Source organism: Motacilla alba, chromosome 11, assembly GCF_015832195.1.
Source record: "Motacilla alba alba isolate MOTALB_02 chromosome 11, Motacilla_alba_V1.0_pri, whole genome shotgun sequence".
NCBI classification, from domain to species: domain Eukaryota; kingdom Metazoa; phylum Chordata; class Aves; order Passeriformes; family Motacillidae; genus Motacilla; species Motacilla alba.
In genome coordinates, this window is record NC_052026.1 from 12,233,002 (window position 1) to 12,256,268 (window position 23,267).

The following is a 23,267-nucleotide window of genomic DNA, read 5'->3' on the forward strand; positions in this document are numbered from 1 at the left end:
AATAAATCTATTTAAAATTTTTGCTAGTTACATCCACAATCAGTGCTCAAAGAAAAGGTTCTACACAGTACCCTAAGCTTTCTGATTGCAGCTTCATAGCAGTAGCAAGTTTTTTAGGGTTTTTCCAAGTAAAAAGTTTTAAAATACTGATTTTAAAAGGTCAGTATGTTTTAGATAAATACATTTGAAAACAAAAATTTGCTATTCTATTAAGTAAAATGAAAGCTGATGCAAACAATCAGAAGGCCTGAGGACTCACCACACAGACAAAATTAATTTGATATTATAATTATGCTCTGCATACGCTCAGGAATGCTTTGGGGAAACAAGGCAGTGTTCAGGCTGTACATACAGACACACACAGAGGTTTATTTAGATCTGTGGTTTTATTGTGGCTATTCATGATAGGTTCAGTTAAAAAAGTATTTTTGCCTCTCTCATAATAGATCAGCAAAACAGTAACATGTAAAAAGACTTATGAACATTTGTCAAACTGAAAGAGATATGCACTACCTTGATGATGCTAGAATTGAAGCATTAAGTCCACCAAAGCAAGAAAAGGCTACAGCAATGGGAATTGTCCAGCTGAATATACCAAATATCTTGTCGGCAAATGTCTGATGAAAGGGAAAAGAAAAGGAAACATGAAAATATCTGCAAAAAAGAATATGTGAAACAATGGCATCAGAGCTTTTGTAATACACTTGTATGAAAAAATAGTAACATAGTAAGGACAGTCCATAATGCAGCACAAAGAATCACACAGTTGTCTTATTTATTTATGGATTCTAAATAAACACAAACTTCTTTAGCCAAGCATCTGAAGTCATATTTTCTGCTCACAAGGGAAAAGAAAATGTTTTGAGAATTTTCTTCCCAATCCTAATATATTTTATTATCTAACTGTCCTACAGAGCACAAGTGAACATTCTTTGGATTACTAAAAATATTACCTAACCAAACAGGGAAGTGCCATATTGCAGTGAATAACCACTGCCATCATCACAGCCACTGTTTATAGATTCTATTCTAGGAATCTACTTTAATTTCCTTTTTTTGCAGTTTCCTAAGCAGCATCTTTTTCCTTAGCTCCACTGGCAGGGCCTCTGGACTCTACTCTCACAACTTGGCAAATAACAGAGCAAGTGATCTTATCACTTGCTCAATACTTGATGTTGCTAGACAATACTGCAAGAAACTGTGGTGACTGTCCATGGTAGAGCTCTGAAACCAAGAAGTCAGGAGCATCGAAGTTTCACAGCAAGTGGTAAGAGCCACTGATTGCCAGCAATCTTGGATCTAAAACAAAAATGGGTAATAATTTGCAATATACTGTCCTGGTCTATTCTGTTCAACCTCCTTGAGAAAAAAGGCAGAGAGACTTTGTATCAGACAACAGATTTGAAACATGAAGAAATTTAATTCATGCAGACTGACAGCTATTCCACCTCCCATCTCGGCCTGAGCATTGTACATATCTGGACACTAGCATGAAGTTAGGCAGAAATGCCCTCACACTGTGTTCAGAGGACACTGGTGGAAGCCTTCCTACCCATCCCGAGCCTACCTACACATAACTAAATCACTTCCATCATTTCTTTTACAGAAGCAAGCTAACAGTCATAGTAGCAAAAGAATCATGTCTACATTAGACAGCATGAAGTCACTATTTAAGGAAACAGAAAGGTACATACTCATGTATAAGTAGTATTTAAACAAAGATTTGAACATTTTACATCTTAGCAAGCAGCAGTAATCTAAACCTTTTATGAACCTTTCTCTAAATCACTTTCTTATCTCTCTCTTGCTTTCTAAATTTCAAGATCCTCAGACATATAAAGCATAGATAGTAAGTCAGCTTTCTGCAGGTCTGTCTATTATAAAAATTTTCTTCAGTTTGTAGTACTTTAATATCTTTAAACACCTTGCTCTTGACCTCCCCTTCAATTCACTGGTCTTCATCATAACATTTATGAGCTAATCAGCTCAAGCAAAGGTGATAAACACTCAGAACTGGCCTTTATCTGTACCATATGAAGTTATCTCTATTTAACAGTGGTCAAATTCTGATTTAGTTACTCCAGGAACCAGATCATCAATAGCACTACAATCTGTTTTCTTAAATGTTTTTGTAGGTCAAAAAAGCCTGAAAGATTTAATATAGTTGATTTGGAGGGATTTTTTTGTTACATGAGTGCTTGATTTCATGAGACAAAACCCTATAAATAATGTCAATCTTTAGGCCACAAAATGCTGAGAAATTCACTGACATAAACCAAGGCTTGGCCAGCTATAGTTTCCTGTTCTTTGTGTGCATTGAAAAAATGCTTTGTCCAGCACATTATCCAGGTTATGGGTCAGAATCCAACTCTGCTGTGTTCCATCATTAACACTAAAAAGCAAAATATATTCCATCCTTTTGTGTAATTTGGTTGAGTCTCAAAGGCAGACAGTATTTCCTGCTGCTAAAGGACAATGCAAAACCACATAATCACTTCAAGGGAACCTTGCCTAAAGGCTCAGAGTCAATGCATCAACTGTGTCACCCTGGTTCTCAGAAAGGCATTTCTCTTCCTGAGCTATTTTAGTTTATCCATCTTAGCACAGCTTCCCTCAAAATGGAGCTTCAACATGGGTGGAAAAATGCATACAGATTCCTACAGATATTACAAAAAATAACATAAGAAAAGTATAAAAGAACTAGTCCATGTACGTATCTACTCAATGCTGAAATCAGAACATTAATTTAGCAAAAGGCCACACCATTAGAAATGTGATCTGTATACCATGGATTACATTTCCAGCCAACTGAAACTGCAAGTAATAATTTACATTACTGTTTATATTTCTGGTGCTCAAGACAGAATAATTCCTAGAGCCCAAAGTGCTTCTCTCAGATCCCTATCACATCTAAATGCAGCTGAGAAACCCAGTCCCCCGAAGCAGAATGTAATTTGTTATGATCCAGTAAATGAATTAAGACAAGTCCTCCAGAACAAGAATGAGGACAAGAAGAAAATTCTAGTAAGCAATTGTTGTAATATGTTAAAGGAATATTTAAACCTGAACTGCTGATTTCTGAAGCCAAACAATAAGTGAAATTACCAAACACAAAACTCCTGGAGGATTTTTTGTTTTAATATATAAAGTTAAGCTACAGAACAAGATGTTAGAGAATTAAGATGTTTAGTAAAATTGCCTAAAGGGTAAGCATTTAGATAAGTAATATTAACAGCTGAAGCTAAAGAAAAGAGAAAAAAACCTATTAATGTAATCTTATGCTGAAGGATGCAAATTAGCTAATGTATCATTTGGAGAAATTTTTTCTCCCCAAAGATGTTCTTTGCAAACATTTTCTATTTCCTTGTGAAACATCTGGAAATGGGCCAGTGTGAATGACAGGTGCAGGACTAACTCAAAGGCTATTTCCATCCTGTAATGCATATCCAATTGTTCTAGGAGATACTAATACTGTTCCACACATCTTGGAAAACAACATTTAATTCATATGAACCGAAAACCCCACAAATTATATACAGACCAAAATGCTACAGAGTGAATGTATTCTGGATGCAGGCTATGTTCTACATCAACTGTTGATCCAGCTCACAGCCTAAATAAGTGATTTCCCTAGAGCTGTACAAGCCAGACTCTTCAAAAAAGAGAGTAATGTAGTGACAACCTCTACCAAACACTGTCACTTCCAATGTACTTTCTAATGCTGTAGTTGGGATTCCTGACAGAGCAAAGGGTGGAGAAACTTCAAGAGTTAAACTTGAGGTGAGGCAATACAAAAGACTATTTTAATTGAAAAGCATCTAAAAAAAGTTCAGCTTGGATTGCTAAGCAGATCTATTTGCCTGCAAAATGATCTTCCAGCAAAACAAAGTTGAAAGATACCCGAAGCTTGCCTAATCTGTCTATTGATATTAACCAGCTTAACATGAACATAAAGACCCACCTGCCTTTAGGCAGGCATTTTGTGACAGTGTTTCACCTTCATTTATAACAAAAATCAGCCAAGCTCATTGCTACTACTCAGACACTTGAGTACAAATTTATAAATCCTTCAATACCCTCATTTTAACGGATGCCAAGAAATGTCTTCTTTAAAGCTCAGCTGTAGTCTCTTGTGAACAAAGACAAACCCAAAGATCTCCACAGTGTTTCTTGCTAGAAGAGTTACTGAAGTCTAAGTAAAAGCAGCCACAAGAAACATCCACTGCATGCATATCAGAGGATTATTTTGCATAAGAAGGCAGGGTAGAGAAAAGTACAACACGAAATCAAGTTATCAAGCACGCACACTGAGTGCACTGCATCAAGAAGGGAAAGGGGGAGGGAAAAGTAGAAGAGTTAGTGGTTGCTTTCTGCTACAGCCACAATTGTACAGCCATGGATCCTCCACAAATGAGCCAGACCTGGGCTTTGAGCTGAGCTCCTCACCAATTCTACTTTAACTACCACTACTTCTGGGAGCTGTGAAGTGCATTTATAAAAACAAATGAGCTGGCAATGAAGGAAAGACTAGAGCATTCACAAAGGTATGTGGAGGATGACAGAGGAGCCTACCTGGAGGCAGCTATAAGCAGAAACATTTAGTCCACCATAACAGGAGAAAGCCACCACTATGGGGATGGATATCATCTCAGGATTCTTCTGAGAAAGTCTAAAGAGCAAGAAGGATTAAGAAATTAAATTGTCATCTCTGCTATAGTCTGACAAATCCTGTAGTCCAGACTTGAATATAACTGCTTCTAACAGCTTGGAAACAGAGAATTCAGAGAAGTGCTGATGCAACACTTGCAATTACAGATACAGTTCTTTTATGCCCTCCCATCCATTGAATATGTAAGGTACACATGGATACATGCACACTGTAGGACATGCAGCTGGAATTGTTCCCTTCAGTTTTGATTGTTTTTTTCAAACCAACATCAGGGAATAATAATGAAGGAATAGTCTTTCCAGCCATGCACTTCTCAGCTGAACTGCCCTTATCTAATCATGACTAAAATGTTACATTACTCCCAGAAGAATGGTCAAAAACTGAATTACAGCTTTGTTTCAATGAATGAATGACTGAATAAACTACATTTTATTTTTGTCTTGGGTTAATTTGATCTCATGATCATCAGCTGGTAAGTTGTGAATGGTTTGCAAGAACACTTTTTTGTCCTTTTAAAGGTCCAAACATCAGTTCTGTACAAACAGGTTGAACTAAAGCAGCAGAAATTCCAGCATCAAGAGCTGCCACAGCAAAATACACAGGATACTGCCTCACACTCTGTAATTCAGGCGCACAGATGAGTAGCAAGACCCACATTCATATTACAAATCACAAGATGAGAACTGTTTCATCACACTTAGCTGCACATTAGAAGTGTACTTAGAGGCACACAAAAAATGTCAGACTACACCGAGAGCATACGGAGTCACAAGCACATGTGAGGCTGGCAAAGCACCACGCAGTATTGACTGGAGGGACAAATGGAGAAATGCAAAGAGAATGTAGCCTAAGATGAATAAGAAGCTTATACCAAAAAAATACCCAAGGATTATGAGGTGTTTCTATTAGGAAATTTTAAAAGGTATCTACAGAGCCTCTTCACGTAATTCATTTCAAGATTCTATTCCCCAGGAGCTTTTGCAGACCAAGTTCTATTCACATTCTTACATGAAAAATCATACAGAGCAGTAAGGGGATATATATGAATATATATATATATATATATATATATATATATATATATATATATATGAGCAATCTGACTGGCGTTTTGGAAACACAATTAATTCTGCTTTGAAGTTTCTCTTGAGGTGAAGTATAAATACATTCCCACATTACAGGAAGATCTGGTACTCAGAACTGTAGTATGTTTTCTTAATTTTGAGCTTCCGAGGACTCTAAGGTGCTATTGCCTAACAGAAACAAACACTTGATTTATGGCAATCAGGAAGCTGCTCATGCAAAAAAAAGCACCTGAGCAGAAGTTTTCTCCCACTGCCATAGATTACATTGTCAGGATACTGTATGACATCCCTCCCCAATGACCAAATTAGATTTAATGTCACATATATTAAAAGAAAGAGTGCCCATCAACCAAACCCAGAAAATTGTTAAGGTACAAAAGAAAACTATTTAAATGTCTGTAATTCTTGTTTCAATTTCCATGCTGTTGATCAATTCTACTCAAACAGACATAATTCTCTCGTTGTATTATTGTCAACATCTTTACTGGGAGAAAAAGGTACCAGTGCAGTAAGAAGTCCAGCATAAAATTCCCACTTCATTTTTAGGTCACTGAATGCAATCCTATGGCAAGAGAAACAGCACTACTCTGCTGCATTAATATACTGCATTCCTACTTGCATGTAAGTTGTCTCTTCTGTACAGCCCACATTACAATTTCCAATGTCAGCTCCAACAGTAAAACAGTTCCATTTATATTTTCATGGAGGTGCTGAAGATATTTGATCTAAACCTTCTTAGGTCTTTATCCTCTTCTTAGCATCTCTCATAGCTAGATGTAGAACAAGGGATCAGTGTTTCCCAAGACTCTTACCTATCTCATCCTGAAAATACAATATAGCATTGTCAAGTTCAGCTCAGCTTTTCAGCTTGGACTCCAAAGCCAGAGAACTTCCATGCAGCTGCCATTGGAAGTGTTGCATTGGCAGTGAGTTACAGCTAGCTCCAAGAAAGAAGGCAAATAACCTACTGAACAACTCTCCCTCTAAAAGCAACTGCCTGCCCCTAATGAAGCATTCTTCAGTTTTAAGGTATGGAATGTGCTCTTCATCCAAAGCAACTTTACTGGGAAGTGTCCATGCAAGCAAAGAAGAGGAACATGACACTGATGGCTAAGGACAAACAGATTTCCCTTTTCAGAAAAGAATCCAGTGAAGCCAACGAAGGAAGAGAAGTAATACCCAACAGGTCTAAGAAGAACTTTAAAATTTCTGTCTGAACTCAGTTAGAAAACAGATACTCAACACTTATTAAACTACACCAAAGAAGAATAAAACAGCTAAAACACACAGCCTCCCACGTTCCAGTTCACTGAGGGCGCATGGCAAAGCAAAGCAAGCCTGCTCTAGAATATGAGAGCACCAGAGTGAACTGATGGATCTACCCTAGACTCACAGGGTGATATTCAAAGATGCAACTGAAGTCATCCTCTTTATCCCCATTTGGCTGACAAAGTTGTACAGCTCCAAGAAAGATGACAGCTGGCTATGCAGGACAACCGTTTGCTCCAACCAGATTTAGCTCTTCCAAGTAAAAGAAGTAAGCTGCCAAACATCACCTATTGTAGGAACTCAATCAAGACCCACAGACATGACCAAGCACAGGAAGCGGGCACCAAGCTGTGCACTGGCAGCCAGTATGTTTCCTGTCAGGAGACAAAACAGCCCAGAAAGTGCTTGTGGAGCCAGCTGCCACTTTCACAGACCAAAAACACAATAGTAGTCTCAAACAACATAAAAAAGGTTGTTAAGTAACAGTGAAAGATGAGGTAAAATGTCTGCTCTTCTTTATTTGTGTTTGTGCTACAGAATAATTTTCATCTGCATAAAAGTTAATAGAAAAGTTTGTAAGGGTTTTCATAAGGAGGTAAAACAGAAGTCAGCTGTGAAACTCTGACAGCAATCACTGAAAAAGTGAGTGATTTGACATGATTACCAATCATCTGAAGAGCATTTGCAGAACTTTTAAGCTGGCTGTTGTTGTATCACTTAAATTTCTTCAACAAAAATGGTCTAAAAAATCCATTTCTTAGCCCCAACACTGGGACTCTACCACATGAAGCCAATTGTGTTTTAAAAGGAGGGCATTTTATAACCTCTTTTCCCATATAACCCCTTGGTATGATTTCTTTTGCCTCACAGCCACCAAGAAAAACAGCACACAATGTGATCTGGAAAGATACATTCATACTTCTTTTACCCAGAACTTTTAGTCCATTCCGAAGCTGGAAATAGCTTCACTCCACCCCTTCACAGCTCAGAGCCTCTTCACTGAAAAGGAGAAAGCCACTTCACTTCTTCCCAAAATAGCAACAAGGAGGCTGAAATGTAACTGCTGCTTGATTACACCAGAGACTCAAAAATGAAGCAATATTATTACCATGTTTCTTTAAAAATTCATCAATGTAATTTTCAACCAACACCAACTTGCACCAACTACATAAAGGGCAACAAGCAATCTGCATCTTGTATCACATGCAGAATATCTGAGCAGATGAAAATGCCTCGTTTTCATCAGATTTTTTTTAATAGCTTAAATCTCACCTCCTTTCTTCATTCATCCACTGAATACAATGCTCTAAGTCTTCTTAAAGACTCCACTGAGGATAAAACTCTTTTCCACCACACAGAGAATCCGGTTTTTGCTCATACCCTTACAATGATTTTTTTAAGCCTCTCAAACACTCACTTGTAACACTTGGACAACTTACCACTGCCACAGCATCACTAGCGAGAACAGCTTGAGCATCCAGCACTGTATAGTAAGCTATATTGGTCATAATATAGATAATAGTCACAATTGGCATAGACACTGCGATAGCCAGGGGCAAGTTCCTGTAAGACAAAAAAAATACCAAAACTCCAAAACCCACAACTGCAGAAAAAGAAAAATTACATTAGTAACAGATTAAAGATATTTATTTGTATCATTTACAATACAGAGAAAAGAAATAAAGCCAGCATAAATATTTCAAAAAAAAGGTATCTCTGGAATCAGAGTTTGGTTTCTTTTATAACCAGAAATTCTAATACAGAAGACTGGAAAAAAACCAGATTTTTATGGTAACTTAGAATCTAAATTATGTGTAAAAAGGGATTCTCTGCAACTGCTCTTCAAACACTCTAACTTCAAGGTTTCCACATCTGTAGTAACAGCCTTCAAACTTACATGCTTTAAATAATTTCCTAATGTCCATGTTAATTACCACATTTAGAACCCAAAGAGGCAGAGCTCTGAGGTACTGCCCTCCTTCTGCCTGGGGAATGGGGCTGTCCTTTCAGCACGCACTTCTGGAACTGATGCAGGGAGATTTATAAACCAAACCCCTGCTCTTCATATCTGCACTCATCACTGCAGAGAACAAACTAACTGGGCTGCACAACAGAGGCGCAGATCTAAAATTGCTGGACAGCTGTGAGCCCCAGCATGTGGTGTGTCCTATTAGCAGACACAGGTCTAGAAAGCTACACAAAAACAAGTCAAGAGTAACAGCAAACTGCTAGCCTCCAGATGTGAGCAGGTAAGAGTTAACTGTGAGATAAACTCACAGCCCTGAGTGTGCAGCTCCACAGAAACACATTTCTCATGTTAGGCTTTGGCTTTTCTCAGTCTAATTCTTCCCTCAAACCTGAATATTCAAATGTTCAAACGGGGAAGCAGAATTGAGAGTGTTACTGTCACATTTGCCCAGTCTGAAATCAAACACAGCAGGGTGACATTGATGTGCATTTGCCATGAACATTGTTTTCAATAACAACAACAAAAAACCTTCAAAAAACAAAACCCCAAAGCACAGAAATTATCAGTCTGACTGAAACTATGAAAGTTTCCTCAAAAACTTCCTGAGGCCCAGAAGTCCAGCTGTTTCTGTCTGCTGCCATGGAAGCAGAAAAACAAACTTAGCCCACAGTCCTTCATATAAATCAGTAAATTAGTAACTGGGAGTTCTGACTCTTCTTTCAGGTTGCACACTCACAGTGAGACCAGTGAATCCCAGCACAGAGAAGAAAAAGAAGCAGAAAACTGCATTTAATTCAGAAATATTACACAATGTAACAAAAATCTGAAACTGCATTTTAAGGACTTTGCGTCATCCAAGATTAACGCCAAGGGACGATGTCAAACATAATTTGTGGATTGCAACTTTTGGGTGGACAGGCATGAGGGCACTACCAAGCAAGTGAACATGAAAAATATGTAATTCTTGTAGTAATTTTGTACAAGTCTGGAATACCTCATTATTCCCAAGATCTGTCAATGCAGAAAGCTGAAATTTGAAATTCACTTTACCAGCTACTATTCTACCACGAATGAAGCTTGTATTAGGCGCTGATGCCTATCTAGAGCAAATGATTATGAAGAAATTTTCATCACCTAAATATCCTGTGAGAAAAACCGTTTTTCAAAACAATGCATCTAACAGAAGAGCTATCAAATGATAACAGAGAACACTATACTAACTCTAGAAAGGAAAGGCATTGCAAAAATATTCAAAAAAGAAGCTTTTCAGCAGAAAAAATGCCATGATTTGAGGGACCAAATGACTGATGAAAATACAAAATGTTTGCCTTCTGACTATGTGTATCAAATCTTTGCAAGAGGATTTAAAGAAACAAACTGTCAGACTGGAATTCAATCTAACTAAAAATAGCTAGGTTTTCTTTAAAGTACTTATCCACTTTTTTAATAGATAGCTTTCCTGGTTAGAGAAATGCCCAGCATAAAACTAAACATCCAACAAAGAAGGGAATAAACTGCAGAAGTCAAAATCAGCCGGGAAAATGAAAAAACCATCTCATTCTTCTTTATCATTCAGCTACAGCCATCTGGATGCAAAAATTATCAAAGGGGATTCTGTTCTAACATAAAGGTATCTGCTTAGAGACTCACAACTGGGCAAGATTAGCCAGTCACACTTTTAGAGTATAAATTCATGGAAAATATGAATATTCTTAAATATGAAATCAGAATGATTGCACAGATAAACACAGGCAACATTTAGGTACCACTGCAACAATGACACCTATTATAATAAATTGTAACAACATCTTGAACTGAAAGCTTATCTAGCACTGAATACAGCATCCTGCAATCATCTACACTTAATTGTTCTTGTGTTTTAATTTCTTTGTCACTTTTAATGGAGTTTAGTAAATCTCTGCTGGTGGCCATCCACAGCCTCACCAGTAGAGCAGTTCTACTCATTTCTGTATAAGCTCAGAATTTATCAGTGAATAACAGCCACAAACCCAGCAACTTGGGAACCATCCCCATTTAGAAAGCTCAAATAATTTACCTTTCTGGGTTTTTGATTTCTTCTGTTACATAATTGAGCGTATCCCAGCCAGAGTAAGAAAACAAGGCGGAATATAATGCAAGGGAGATTTCTCCAATATCAGTAGAGGATCCCTCAAAAGAGTTCTTAAAGTGCCATGTGTGTCCTGTGTGGAAAAGATGCAATGAAGGACAGGATAATAAAATACAGTAAGTAGTATTTTTCCATGCGCCACAAAATTAAAAAAAACACCTCAAAAACCCTAACTCCTTCAAATCTGCTTATTAAGAACTTTTTTCCAATTCTACTACAAGTTTTAGCCACGAGAATAAGCATGGCTTTTAAAAGTACTATGAATTATTCTGTGTGTATAATACTGTTCTACAATTAACCACCTGGTTTGTCCACAGTAGCACAAGAAATTCAGGAACATTAAGTTCAGACTAAACTATGAACAACTGGCAATGACAGTACTCAGGTTAAGTGTGGGGGTTTACAACATATATATATTTAGAAAATAACCCATTCAATTCTTCTATATCCTTTTAAATTTTCAAACATTTAGCCTATGCAGAAAACAAAGATTACAAGTGACTTAGATAACTATGACAAAAGAACCCCACACAAACACCTACAGGGATGTTTAAGATTTTGCTACTAATCATAGAAAACTGAGAAAAATTAACAGATTATAAAGTATTCCTGTTAAGATAAATTTTTTCCAAGCTAAAAGTGTATGTGCGGTTTCTGGACCAGTATTTGGGAAAACTTGTGCCATCTTTTGACTGTAAGCAAGTCAAGACAAGTTCATCAATCACAGCTTAAAATATTCAGACTCGCTCTATATACAAACATACAAAACCACCAAAAACAGAAAGACAAGTTATTGTGCAACTCCAAAACCTGCCCTATACTATTCATCCTTAAGTGTTTAGACTCCATTAAAACTGTAATATTTGAAGCCTCTAAAATATCTTTACTTATTTCTCTTTTCTATTTTTTATCCCAATCACACATTGCTACTCCCTTGGCACAGACACAGGTGGAGTAACTGCTGAGTTAGGACCACAAAATGGAGGCAACGTCAAGGAAATTGGATGTGAACAAGCTTGGTATCTACGAAACAAGGGATGGGCAGATGTGCTAAGGACTAAACCTGGTGCTCACATATGCACATTCTTGATTGATTCACTGTAATTATCTTGCTCATGAACTTTCAACAATAACCAGTTACAGCAAAGGACATAAATTGTCAGATTGCCAGGGAATGACAGCCCTTTATGGCAGCTTTGAATGCAGGGTAATTTTCTTAAGCTAACACACCAACAAATTCTTCCCAAAGGAAGGGCTAAGAACAAAACTAAGTTCAGAATTTCTCTTCACTTGAAGGCACAATGCCCAACACATACACTTTCTAATTCTCAACAGCTATAACAGAACTCAGGGTTTGAGCAAAAACAGAGCTGTAGCTTCACAAATCTACCTACGTATTCCTAGCACGTTTGTGCCTTAAGTTCAGACAGTTTCAGGCCACAGATTCATTTTGTAAAAAAAAATATTCAATTTATCTCACAGTAGAGATGTTCCTTAGAGAAATTTATAACTTTCACCACTCCCACTGTATTTTGCTGTCTCTGTGTATTGCTGTTTTCACTTCCTTTTTAATTCTGTACTGCAGGCTGTAAATAACACAACATTGCTGAGCAGTCAATTACCTTCTTTCACCAAGTTCAAAGTCAACTGAGATAAGATGGATATCTCATGACACAGTATCATGATAATCCTAACATTGGTTAGGATTGGTATTTTCAAGGTGGTGTATTATACTTTTTTTACTGAGGCACTTCATAAAACATGCAGAGGTAGTTCACAGTCCTTAGATCAGTCACTCAGTTTAATTGATAAGCACAAACCTTTGCTACAATTTTACAAGCTTACCCTGGCAGATTTTAACAAGTCCGGCGATGATGATGGCGATAAGAGCAGCAACTTTAGCGTAAGTAAATATATCCTGCACACGTGTGCCCCACTTAACATAGGCACAATTTATAAATGTTAAAAGACCTAGGGAAGGAAGAAAAAAGAAAAAATTAAAAGTCTATTTGAACAATGCTCAGTTTAGCTCACTTTTCAAAGCTTTTAATTGTAATCTAAATATGCACTGGCTTGTTATACTATTACTTAGGTTAAACTAAGCCAAATACATAGGTACTGAAAACACACTGGTTCCAACAAAACAGCAGGAAACAGATGTTTTAAGCACTGTTTCAACAGACAGAAGGAAATACCTTCCTGTTCTCTGATTACATGCCCATTTTCCTATTGTTACCTCTCATCAGCTGTACTCTGCAACTACCCTGAAACTAAAGAAACTGCTACATGAAATAATTCACTTCAATGTACCAATATTGTTCTAATAAATGAAAGATTATCTAGAAATTCCTTTGGGCAAATATATGAAAAGAGTGGTTGAAAAGGTTTCTTTATGCTTCGTTGTTAGATTGAGGAAGAGTTCAACATCCATGGAGTAGCTGGAATGCTAAGTATGCTTACAGGTGATTCAATACCCTTTTCCAGTTCTCCTGAACTGTATAATGAAGAGAGAACATATTGATTTTACAAGGGCATGTACTGAGAGGACAAGGGGTAATGGCTTTAACCAGGAAGAAGGTAGATTAGATTAGATTGGATTAGACTAGGTGTCATCAAGAAATTCTTCCTCGTGAGGGTCATGAAGCACTGGCACAGGTTGCCCAGAGAAGCTGGGGGTGCCCCATTCCTGGAAGTGTTCAAGGCCAGCTTGGATGGGGCTTGGAGCAACCTGTGATAGTAGGAGGTGTCCCTGCCCATGGCAGGGAGTTGACATGAGATGATCTCCAAGGTCCCTTCCAACCTAAACCATTCTGTGGCTCTAAAGAGCACGTGCCTTACAGCTAACACAACAGCAGTCTGGATTTTTACAAACTGGTAGGAAGTAACGAGTATTCTGAATGCCTTTAGTCCTCTATCCCAAAATAAATTAGTCAGACCTATTTCACAAGATTGCAATGAAACTTGAAATGAGACTTTCAGATCTCACAAATATTTTGTAGTTGCTGACTAAACTTACTCACATGATCAACTTCCCCAAGACAGTTCTCATGACTCTCAACATTTTGCTTATGCATTCATTACCTTTCTCTGAAGTGGAGAGCCAGACAACCTTTGCCTGAACTCAAGGGCTGGATATTGAATAGGATTCAGTATCTTCAGTATTCTTAATTTAACAAAATCCTAATCTGGTACATATTTTTCTTAGCTAAATTATCACTATATAATTGAAACTTCTGTATTGGAAACAGTATTTCTCCCAAATCTCACTTTTCTCTCTAGCTAGTGAAAAAGTGTTTATATACCACTGTACTTTTTATCTCCATAGAACCTTCTTGTACTGCGTATTTTAAATATGCATATAAATAAAAAATAAACTTGATTGTTTCAGGAGTAAGGTAGCAGTAAATGAATATTATATAAAAAGATGTGATATATTATTTCCTTTCCCATAATCCAAGATTACCACGATACTATTGAGATAAAAATGATCTTAGCACAGCTACCAAATTGAAAACAGTAACTTTTAAAAGCTAACAAAAGAAACGTAATGATCAGATAAGTATGGCACTCTTATGTTACACAGTCTGGACGAGCTGGATGAGGTTCAACTGAGCCTGGCAGGATGAGGGGGAAAAAAAACCCAGTCGTATCAAATTTCAAAAGTCAGGACTGCTGCAGCTCCCAAAGAGCCCTCAGGAAAAAAACCAACTCTGCTCAGTCTCTGCTCTTCAGTATTAGGGACTGGTTTAGGGACTTGCTGGATTTATTTCTGCCATATTTTTTTAAGCAACTTTCATGGGGATTAATTATTATTAGTGAGTTAGGGCTTGGTCTCTACTTGAGATGAAATGATACTCTGATACCTAATAAGGGAAAAAAAAGAAAGATTATCAATATTCTGAATAAGCCACATCTCTCTTTTGCTAAAAATACTGTTTTCTTCAACTTAATTATTGTTTAGCCACTTAAAGTTTCTAAGAACTGTCAAGTTTAGTTCTGTAGCACCAGATGACACCCCACGGCCAAAATGGTTGTCAAAGTAATGCTGTATAACACAAAGACTGTTCTCACACTAGCTCTAGTATTGCTATTACTAAAATTAAAAAAAAACCCCAACAAACAAAACTAAAAGTAAACCCCACAACAAATCCACCCAGTCTCACATACAATCTGTACCTAACCAATGTGCAGACTTCCACTCCCAGCAGCTTCATTATTAAGGGATTAATCATATCCAGAGCTAGGGATGTGACAAACAACATCAGCAGTGCCAAGACAGGGAGAAGTCTAAGTTTTAACAGCTAAATGAAGCTGTAGAGCAGGGGTGAGTCTTAGTACTAACACTCAGAACAGGGCAGAACAAGCATTTAAACCATAAACCAGACTGTTAAATTGTTCCACCTGCCTGAGAGTGATCCTGCTGTCATGTGTCTCCACTAAAAAAAGAGGTGCTAAATCCTCTTTATTAGCAGCCTATGTAGAAGACATCACAGTGTTTGTCTAGACCTACTACATAATAATTTTAATTTAATCACTTTGTCTTAATTTATTGCTTTTTAACCAACTCCTTTTTATGAGAGCTAACTGCCCTCAGAGTGAGGAGATACCTTAAATGGAAGAGCAGGTTCTCCCACACTCCTTAATTTGTGCCAAGATACCTTGGGACAATACCTGTTTAAGGAACGTGAACATGACATTACAGGCCCTTCACTCATTTGGAAGAAGGAGGGAACAGAACTGATTAAACTGACAGATTTCCTGGAAGAAGTTTGTGATTATTTTTCCCCCTACCTGGTCTTCAACCAGCATGTTAATGCTTCCACAATAGTAAAAAAAAACAAAAATGGAAGGGGAAGCTGCAATCATCATAACCAGTTACAGAGGTCAAATATCCAAAGTACATGCTCTGTCATTTCCCTTTCCTCATCCTTTATAGACAACTTAATAAGAAACATCAGAGCTCTTCCAAAAGATGCCTCAAAAAGGAACCAGCTAGAAGCAGCACACATCCTTGCAGCATATTGTTGGCAGTAAAAGAGTCCAAGTTCTGTGTTAGCTTTTTGATACAAAATCATGTCAATAGAGGTGACAGGCTCCAGAGCACATGGCGATGGATCAGTACATCACAAAGCATTGTCCTACACACTTGCTGAAATAGAGTTTTCACTGTTTACTGGAAATGTAAAATATGTATTTAAACACTTTCTAATAGGAAACACCTAAAATTAAATAAGACACACAATTCAATCATACAGTTTCATTCTTTTGATAGCAGAACAGTCCTAGTTTGAAGTGTGTGGGCAGCTGTTCTATATTGACTAACAGAGCTGGCTATATGAATACAAATATTTCAATTTTATGTACAGACAAAATTTCCACTTTTCAAAACAGCTTTACCACACACACTGCTGTACTGATCTTATAGTTAATCCCAAGCATAAAGAATAATCTTGAATGAATGATTTTTTGAAACCAGAGTAGTAACTGAACCATGTAACCATTGAGAAATTATTGCAAACCAAAATACATCAGAATTTATAGCATAAGAGCCATTCTGCAATAGCTCTTAAGACCACACCAACAGTATCCCGAGGTTTGATTTGAAATAACTCTCTCATAGGAGATGTATATACCATTTTTGACAGTAAGTAAGCTTGGAAGAGTTCAATACCTGGTTCTGCTTCCAAATGAGAAAATAGTCGTTCACTGACTGAACACCTGCAAGTTTCTCATGCTGGAATTGTTCTTTTCCCCACTGTAACTCAAACCATTTCAGATCCAGTACACACCAACTCTGAGTGTGGGTAAGATGTTTTAATAAAACGTACCCTGGATAAAAACTTACCATAGTAACTTTCAAGAAATACTTACATTCACAAGCAGCTGCTATCAGACGACAAGCCACATATGGAGGGTCACAAGAAGGGAAGAAAGGCTGAACTATGTAGTTAGCAAAGGTGATGGCAATGATTGCCTGACTAGTTGGTTCAACAATCAGGAGTGAGGTCCACAAACGAATAAAAGCAATGAAGCTCCCAAAAGACTCCAAGATATATGCATAGCTGGCTCCTGACTTTGTAATAGTGGTTCCCAGTTCAGCATAGCAGAGAGCTCCAAAGACTGAAAATATCCCTCCAATTGCCCAAATTATTAAAGACAATCCATAAGATTTGCTGTAGATAAGAACTCCTTTGGGCGAGACAAAGATACCTGAACCAATCATGTTGCCTACTATAAGGCTTATCCCATTTATTAAAGATATTTCTTTCTTCAGTTGCAATGTATTTTGGTCTCCATCCTCTGTTCCACTTCGATCTGTCCTTTCTGATTTATTGACGGGGCTGTATTCAGCCAGTGAAATTTGTGATTTTGTATAATCTGTCCTTTCTGCCATTGTGGAAAGACTGTGAATTCTCCACGACTCCAAATCACAATCTGAAACAAAATATAGACAGCTGAAATCATTATTTCTTTTTTTTATCCCAGGACTTTATTACAAAATATAAATTAAGATATTTCCTTTTGTTGCTTCATGTTTGGTTCTTTTTACACAAAGTCAAATTCATGCACAGTTAAACATCAGAACCAACCTAGACAAACCAAGAGACAAATTCCTATATAACAGAATGAAAGAGGAACTGCTACTATCAGAAAAACAAACAAACAAAACTGTAGGAAGGACAGAATTAAAGGACTGGTATCTTGAGAAGACCAGAAGAAAGACCAGAAAGGACAGTGACATGTTACAGATAAGGAGGCACCATAAGACCAAGATGGAAGTTCTAAGCATGAACATGGATGTATTACGATACTAAAACCACCAATCCAACTAGTGTGCCTACACAGGTAATTTATGAGTGATCTAGTAACGTGTTATCAATGCACTGAGGGCCACAGGCAGAGGTACTCACTCCACTGTGCCCTTGATCCAACCCTTGACCTCTACTGACACCACAGCTCCTCGCTCCCTCTGCAGTACTCTGTATCCAGATCTCACTGCCTCATCACTCAGCTATCTAAAAGTACAGACTGTACATAAAAACCCACCGTAGTTTCAATCTAAATTTCTCCATTAGCAAATGTATTTTACAGTATCTAAGGACACAGAAATTAGCTTTTTTCCTCGGCTTCAGAACTAACTGACTGACTGGAAAAGAGCCATCTTCTTCTGAAGTCTCCAGAAAACGCTCCCACGCCTTCCAAAAGCAAGTTACTGCTAATAAAATCTCTCAGCTCAAGAAGACATTGATAATTCTGAATAAGACCCAACAGACCAATTTTACACAAGTGTTAGATCACTAGAATATTAGTTGCATAAAAAAACCAGGCCCTACATATCTACCAGAATTATTTTCATAACTATTCAGTTGCCCTGCCCCTGATTAAACTTTTAGTGTATACTTCAGCTATTTTACTGTAGAATTTAAAAAAAAAATTGAAAATCTGGGTCAATTAGAATAAAGCAGCTAATCTAGTGTGGGATGGATTTTGTCCTTCTTTGGGGATAACAGTAATTTTACAATAGCTTTTCTAATTGCAACAATAAACTTGTCAACTGAGACAACAAAAACCCTGAATATGGGAATTTTGAAAGGTCAACATGCAGTCACCCAAACTACATGTACATCTAGTAACATATGAACATACAAGTTCTTGCAGGCACACCTTTCTGAGAGAATACTCCTCCTCTATCATAAAGCCACCTTGTATACTAAAGCACAGAGAATCTGACCGGACATTCCTGAACTAGAATGAAAATGTGAAAATTACAAAGATTCTTTTCCATCAATTAAAGAAGTAACTTCTATTGAAATGGAGTACAGATTTTTCATTGAAAAATATTACATCATTCATCTCCAACTCATGAATCTTTAGATACTGTGTTCTTTTAAATAATGCAAAGTGATTATTATCACTTTGTGATAATCACAAGTGATTGCATTATTGCAAATAATGCAATTTGTTTAGTCGGATGCCTTCTGGTTTATTTTTCTCTCAATACTCCAAATAAATTAGGGAGCCTAATTACTAAATACACATTTTATCATTTATACGAGTCAACATCAAATATCACAGATACATCAGAAGACATCAAATTTCACACTTATAATCAAACAAAAATTTTTCAAACTTCCAGAAACTAATCACTGCCATTTCAGAACTTAAAAGCTTGAGTATTATAATGAGGCACCTCCAACAAAATTAACTAGAAGAGAGGCATCCCCGCAGTTTCTACAGATGAGAGTCAGCAAAACTGCAAAGGAAAAGCAAAGTAAACTGATTGCACCAGTTGTTACCTGTTTCTCTTGTTATTTATTCTTCCATCTACCTTGTGCCAAATTCATTTGCAACCACTTACAGCCTGACTTTGCATTAGTGGTGTAGTAGAGCAAAGTTTTCAAAAATACACATGCTCTATAAAGTTACAAGATTATTTGTTTGCTTTACAAGAGGAAGTTATTATCTGTAAATACATATAATCATTAATCAATTATAGATATGGTGCAATCATCAGAAAGCTCTACAAAACAGCAGAATGAATAATAAAGCAGTTGTTTTCATGACTAATTTGGCTGTAAGAAGTGGATTTAAAAGAACACTTGTGACCCTTGTAACCACTTGTAAGACCACTTGTAACTTCACATTATAAAAATATAATTCAACTCCAAACTGGGTCTTTTCATTTCCATGAAAAGAACTCGGGACAGGACACTAGCTGCAAATATTTTTTAGAAGGCAATTCACCCTGAAGAAATGTCAGCAGAAAAAACAAGAATACTACAGCTATTATTACGACATCCAGCTACCTTTTGAAAACATGCCATGTTAATTTTCAGCCCTTACAGCAAAAGGAAAAAACTGCATAAATATATTAAGAACTGATCATGAATGTAAAACACCATTCTGGTGGTAACTACACAGCTTTAGGATTTCTTACTCACATATCCTAATCATCATTTTCATTTCTTCCTGAACACCTTCCAAAGTACAAATTCATCAGAAGCATACACATTACTTGGAATACTCAGGCATTTTGATGATTTAAGTCAATTGAATAATTCAAATCCCAACAAACCTGGTGTGTTAATGCAGAGCCAGTTTTGCACAAAGAGTAACCATGATAGATTTACCTCATGGTCTGGAGTTCAGAGGTGCATTTAATTACCTGCAACTACAGACTCGGGCACCCTTCAAATGCATCCACCTCAGTGAGCAGCACGTGACTGCAGTTCTATAGTTTTGTTACCTATGACCTTGACTGTTTCTTGCCCTACTATCTCCACCCTGGAAAGAACAATCACAGTGTCTCTCTGCCTAGACTCTTTTGTCCCCCAATTCTCCTTCTTCCCCTCTGAGCTTGCTTTTGCTATTCCCAATTTCAGGAATCTGCCAACAACTAGGATTTGCCTGAAGGTGTGTACAACAGCTCAATGAAGATTTGATACTTCATTCTCTTCCCTAGTCTTGTTTGTTTTGTATGCCTTTTAAAGCCTTCAGGGCAGGAATTGCTTGTTTGCCTGACCCACGTGATGTGTTATACCACCTTGGACAAAATCAAAACTGTTGGCACGTATTTTCTCTCAAGTACTTCACTTAATCTTAAATGGAATCAGAATCTGCAGCTTTGACCAATTGGAAAAAAACTTACCAAGAAAGAGGGAAAGCAGAGACTAGAGAAAACTGAAGCTATGTCAGAGAAAAATCACATATATCAAAATCCATTCTTCGTTATTTCAGTGGAAACAGAAAAGAGGCTCAGAGGAGGAGAACCAGAGACAAATAGTATACATTTTCTAACATACAATAATTCTAATATACTGCAGCTAAAAATACTTTCAGAACAATCTCTCTTGCTGCCAAAGCCTGACCACAGGAGTGCTATGGCTAATGCAGGGTTCTGCCCCCACATAAGCTAACCAACATGTGGATTTCCTCATCGCTCACCCTTGTGCAACACAGTGTCTTCAACTCTTTTTTTTTTTTTTTTTTTGCTGATCACTGCAGCTGTGAGGAATCTTTTTGCTGATATTTGTAGATTTTTATTTTTTTTAACGGAAATGACGCTGCTGTTGGTATAGAAAGCTATGATATGAAACCTGTTTCAGAGTGACCTGAAACTAGGATCACTTCACTGTTTCACCAAAAATGTATCTTCTGGTGAGGCTGATCACACTGCAGCCAGGTACCAGAGAAGCTGATGAAGGTTAACATGCAATCAGCAATGTACTAACACTGCATTACCGGGTGGCCCTCCTTTAAGGGGAGGGAAAGAGGAACCATCTGCCAGGATCCCCTTTTTCCCACTGAGCAGAAGACCCGTCAGTTGTTCGACCTGGGATGAACCTGCAAGTGATTTAATGACCACGGTGAAGTACCAAACTGCTAAAAGCTTACTGTGTTTGCTGTGCTTTTATACAATACCTGCTCATTAGCAAAGATTTCTGGTGCTCTTGCTTCTGTCTTCCTCAGCTCTTGATTGCATAAAACAACTCTCACTGTAACACAGCTTTATATTGGCTGTTTACATACACCAGATGTAAGGTTCCTATTTCTGAACACAATGACTGGCCCTATGAGCAATATTCAAGATTGTTCTATACAGGAAAACAGCATCAAAGTCTTCAGGGAGTTAAGCAACAACAGAGCAAAGGCTTATTCATTGCAATGTATATATTTAGGCACCTCATAGTCTGAACATTTACATGGGAAAGGCTTAGAGTTTGTCTAGGACATGTTTTTCCTTTTCTGGTGAGAGAAGAATCACTGCCCTACCATATATACGCTTAACAGACAGGAAGCCCGTGCAACAAAAACAATTCCCACTGTAAAGATCTGTTCAACCAAGTATTTTGTACTTGCATATACAAGCACACCATCTTTAGCACAATAAAAAAGAAATCCTACCAACAAACTTTTGATCAAATAGCATTGGTTGTAACATCTGTTAAAAAAAAAAAGGCAAGGTATGTTTCTCATGTAAAAAAGTATGAAAGAGAAGTTACTATGACAGTCTTTTCACTTGATAGTTTATCAATATGGTAGTAAGTAATATTTTCGTGGTTTTCTTATTTTTAATTATTTTCATATTTCCAAGGAAAAAATCAGAAGTAAGCTCCCAGCAGGGACTTTGATCAGTCTTGATTTAGGCTGGGAGTGCACAAAGATGCTGCAGTGAGAGGAACATCTGGTGAAATTTATACAATAAGCCCCAGGTAAAGACAGATGGAACAATCGTAGAGTTTGTTAAAGTAATTCACCTTATTTTTCATGCTGGGGCAGAAAAGCAGAAACCTCTTCAAAGGAGGAAAAACAACACCAAAAGGCACACGCTACACCCATGTGTACTCTTTAGGTGGCACTTACAACCGCACCTGATCAGATCGTAGTTAATACCCTCCATTTAAAAACACATAAAACAACCAAAATCACTACTAAACGTCAGCAAGAAAAGGTGTGCTGGCCTGAGGGTCTCACTTCAGCGCCCTGCCTCAGCTCGCTAACAGAGCAGTGATAATTCTCTGCACCCACCACCAAAAGGCACTGAAGGAACACGTGGCTTCACACAGCCACCCTCGAGTCGCCATAAGCGTGGCCCCAGGGGCTGCGGCCGCCCGCCCGAGGGGTCCCGCTGCAGGAGGGGGGCATTTCCAGAGCTGTCATCGCTACTCTCGGAGGCCGCTCCGCTCCACACAAGCGGTGGTGACCCTCTTTCTCCTGATAAAATAAGCGAGGTTCACACAGCCCCGGGAAGGAAGTAGCTGCGGGCACCCGCCTCAGACGGGGTCTGTCAGAGTCGGGGCGCCCTTTAAAGGCAATACAGAAACACACACGGCATTCACGCGCCTACCACCGCACGCTTGCGGCAGCCCGGGCGCCAAAGCCGCCGCCCCAGATGCTCCGCGGGGAAGGAGCTCCCGCCGCAGCCCCTGCACTGAGGCCGCTCCCTGCCCGCCTTCCCTCAAGGTGAAGGGAGCTGAAGGAAAGCGGGGAAGGAAGCAAAAACCCCACCCGGGCCGTGCCGGCCGGAACCGCGTTACCTCCGCTCCCGCGGAGCTGTCTCGGGATGCTCCCCGCCCGTTGCCACCCGACACGCGATGGCGGCCCCTCAACCCCGCCCCCCCACGCCGGCATCGCCGTCGCCGCCTT

The 23,267-nt window shown here is 38.2% G+C and overlaps 1 protein-coding gene across 5 annotated transcripts in view; it reads right to left on the reverse strand.

Moving 5' to 3' along the window:
• SLC7A6 (solute carrier family 7 member 6) overlaps positions 1–23,267 on the reverse strand; it is a 40,772-nt gene that overhangs the window by 4,307 nt on the left and 13,198 nt on the right. Inside the window, exons 1-6 of one of the 5 annotated variants that reach the window (XM_038147849.1) lie at positions 23,159–23,267; positions 16,992–17,555; positions 12,966–13,091; positions 11,049–11,193; positions 8,463–8,586; positions 514–617 (exon numbers count right to left, since the gene is read on the reverse strand). In XM_038147849.1, coding sequence (XP_038003777.1) covers positions 514–617; positions 8,463–8,586; positions 11,049–11,193; positions 12,966–13,091; positions 16,992–17,555; positions 23,159–23,252 — 1,157 coding nt within the window. In that variant the 5' untranslated portion in view covers positions 23,253–23,267. The other 4 variants (XM_038147853.1, XM_038147852.1, XM_038147850.1 and 1 more) reach the window with 4 other exon arrangements.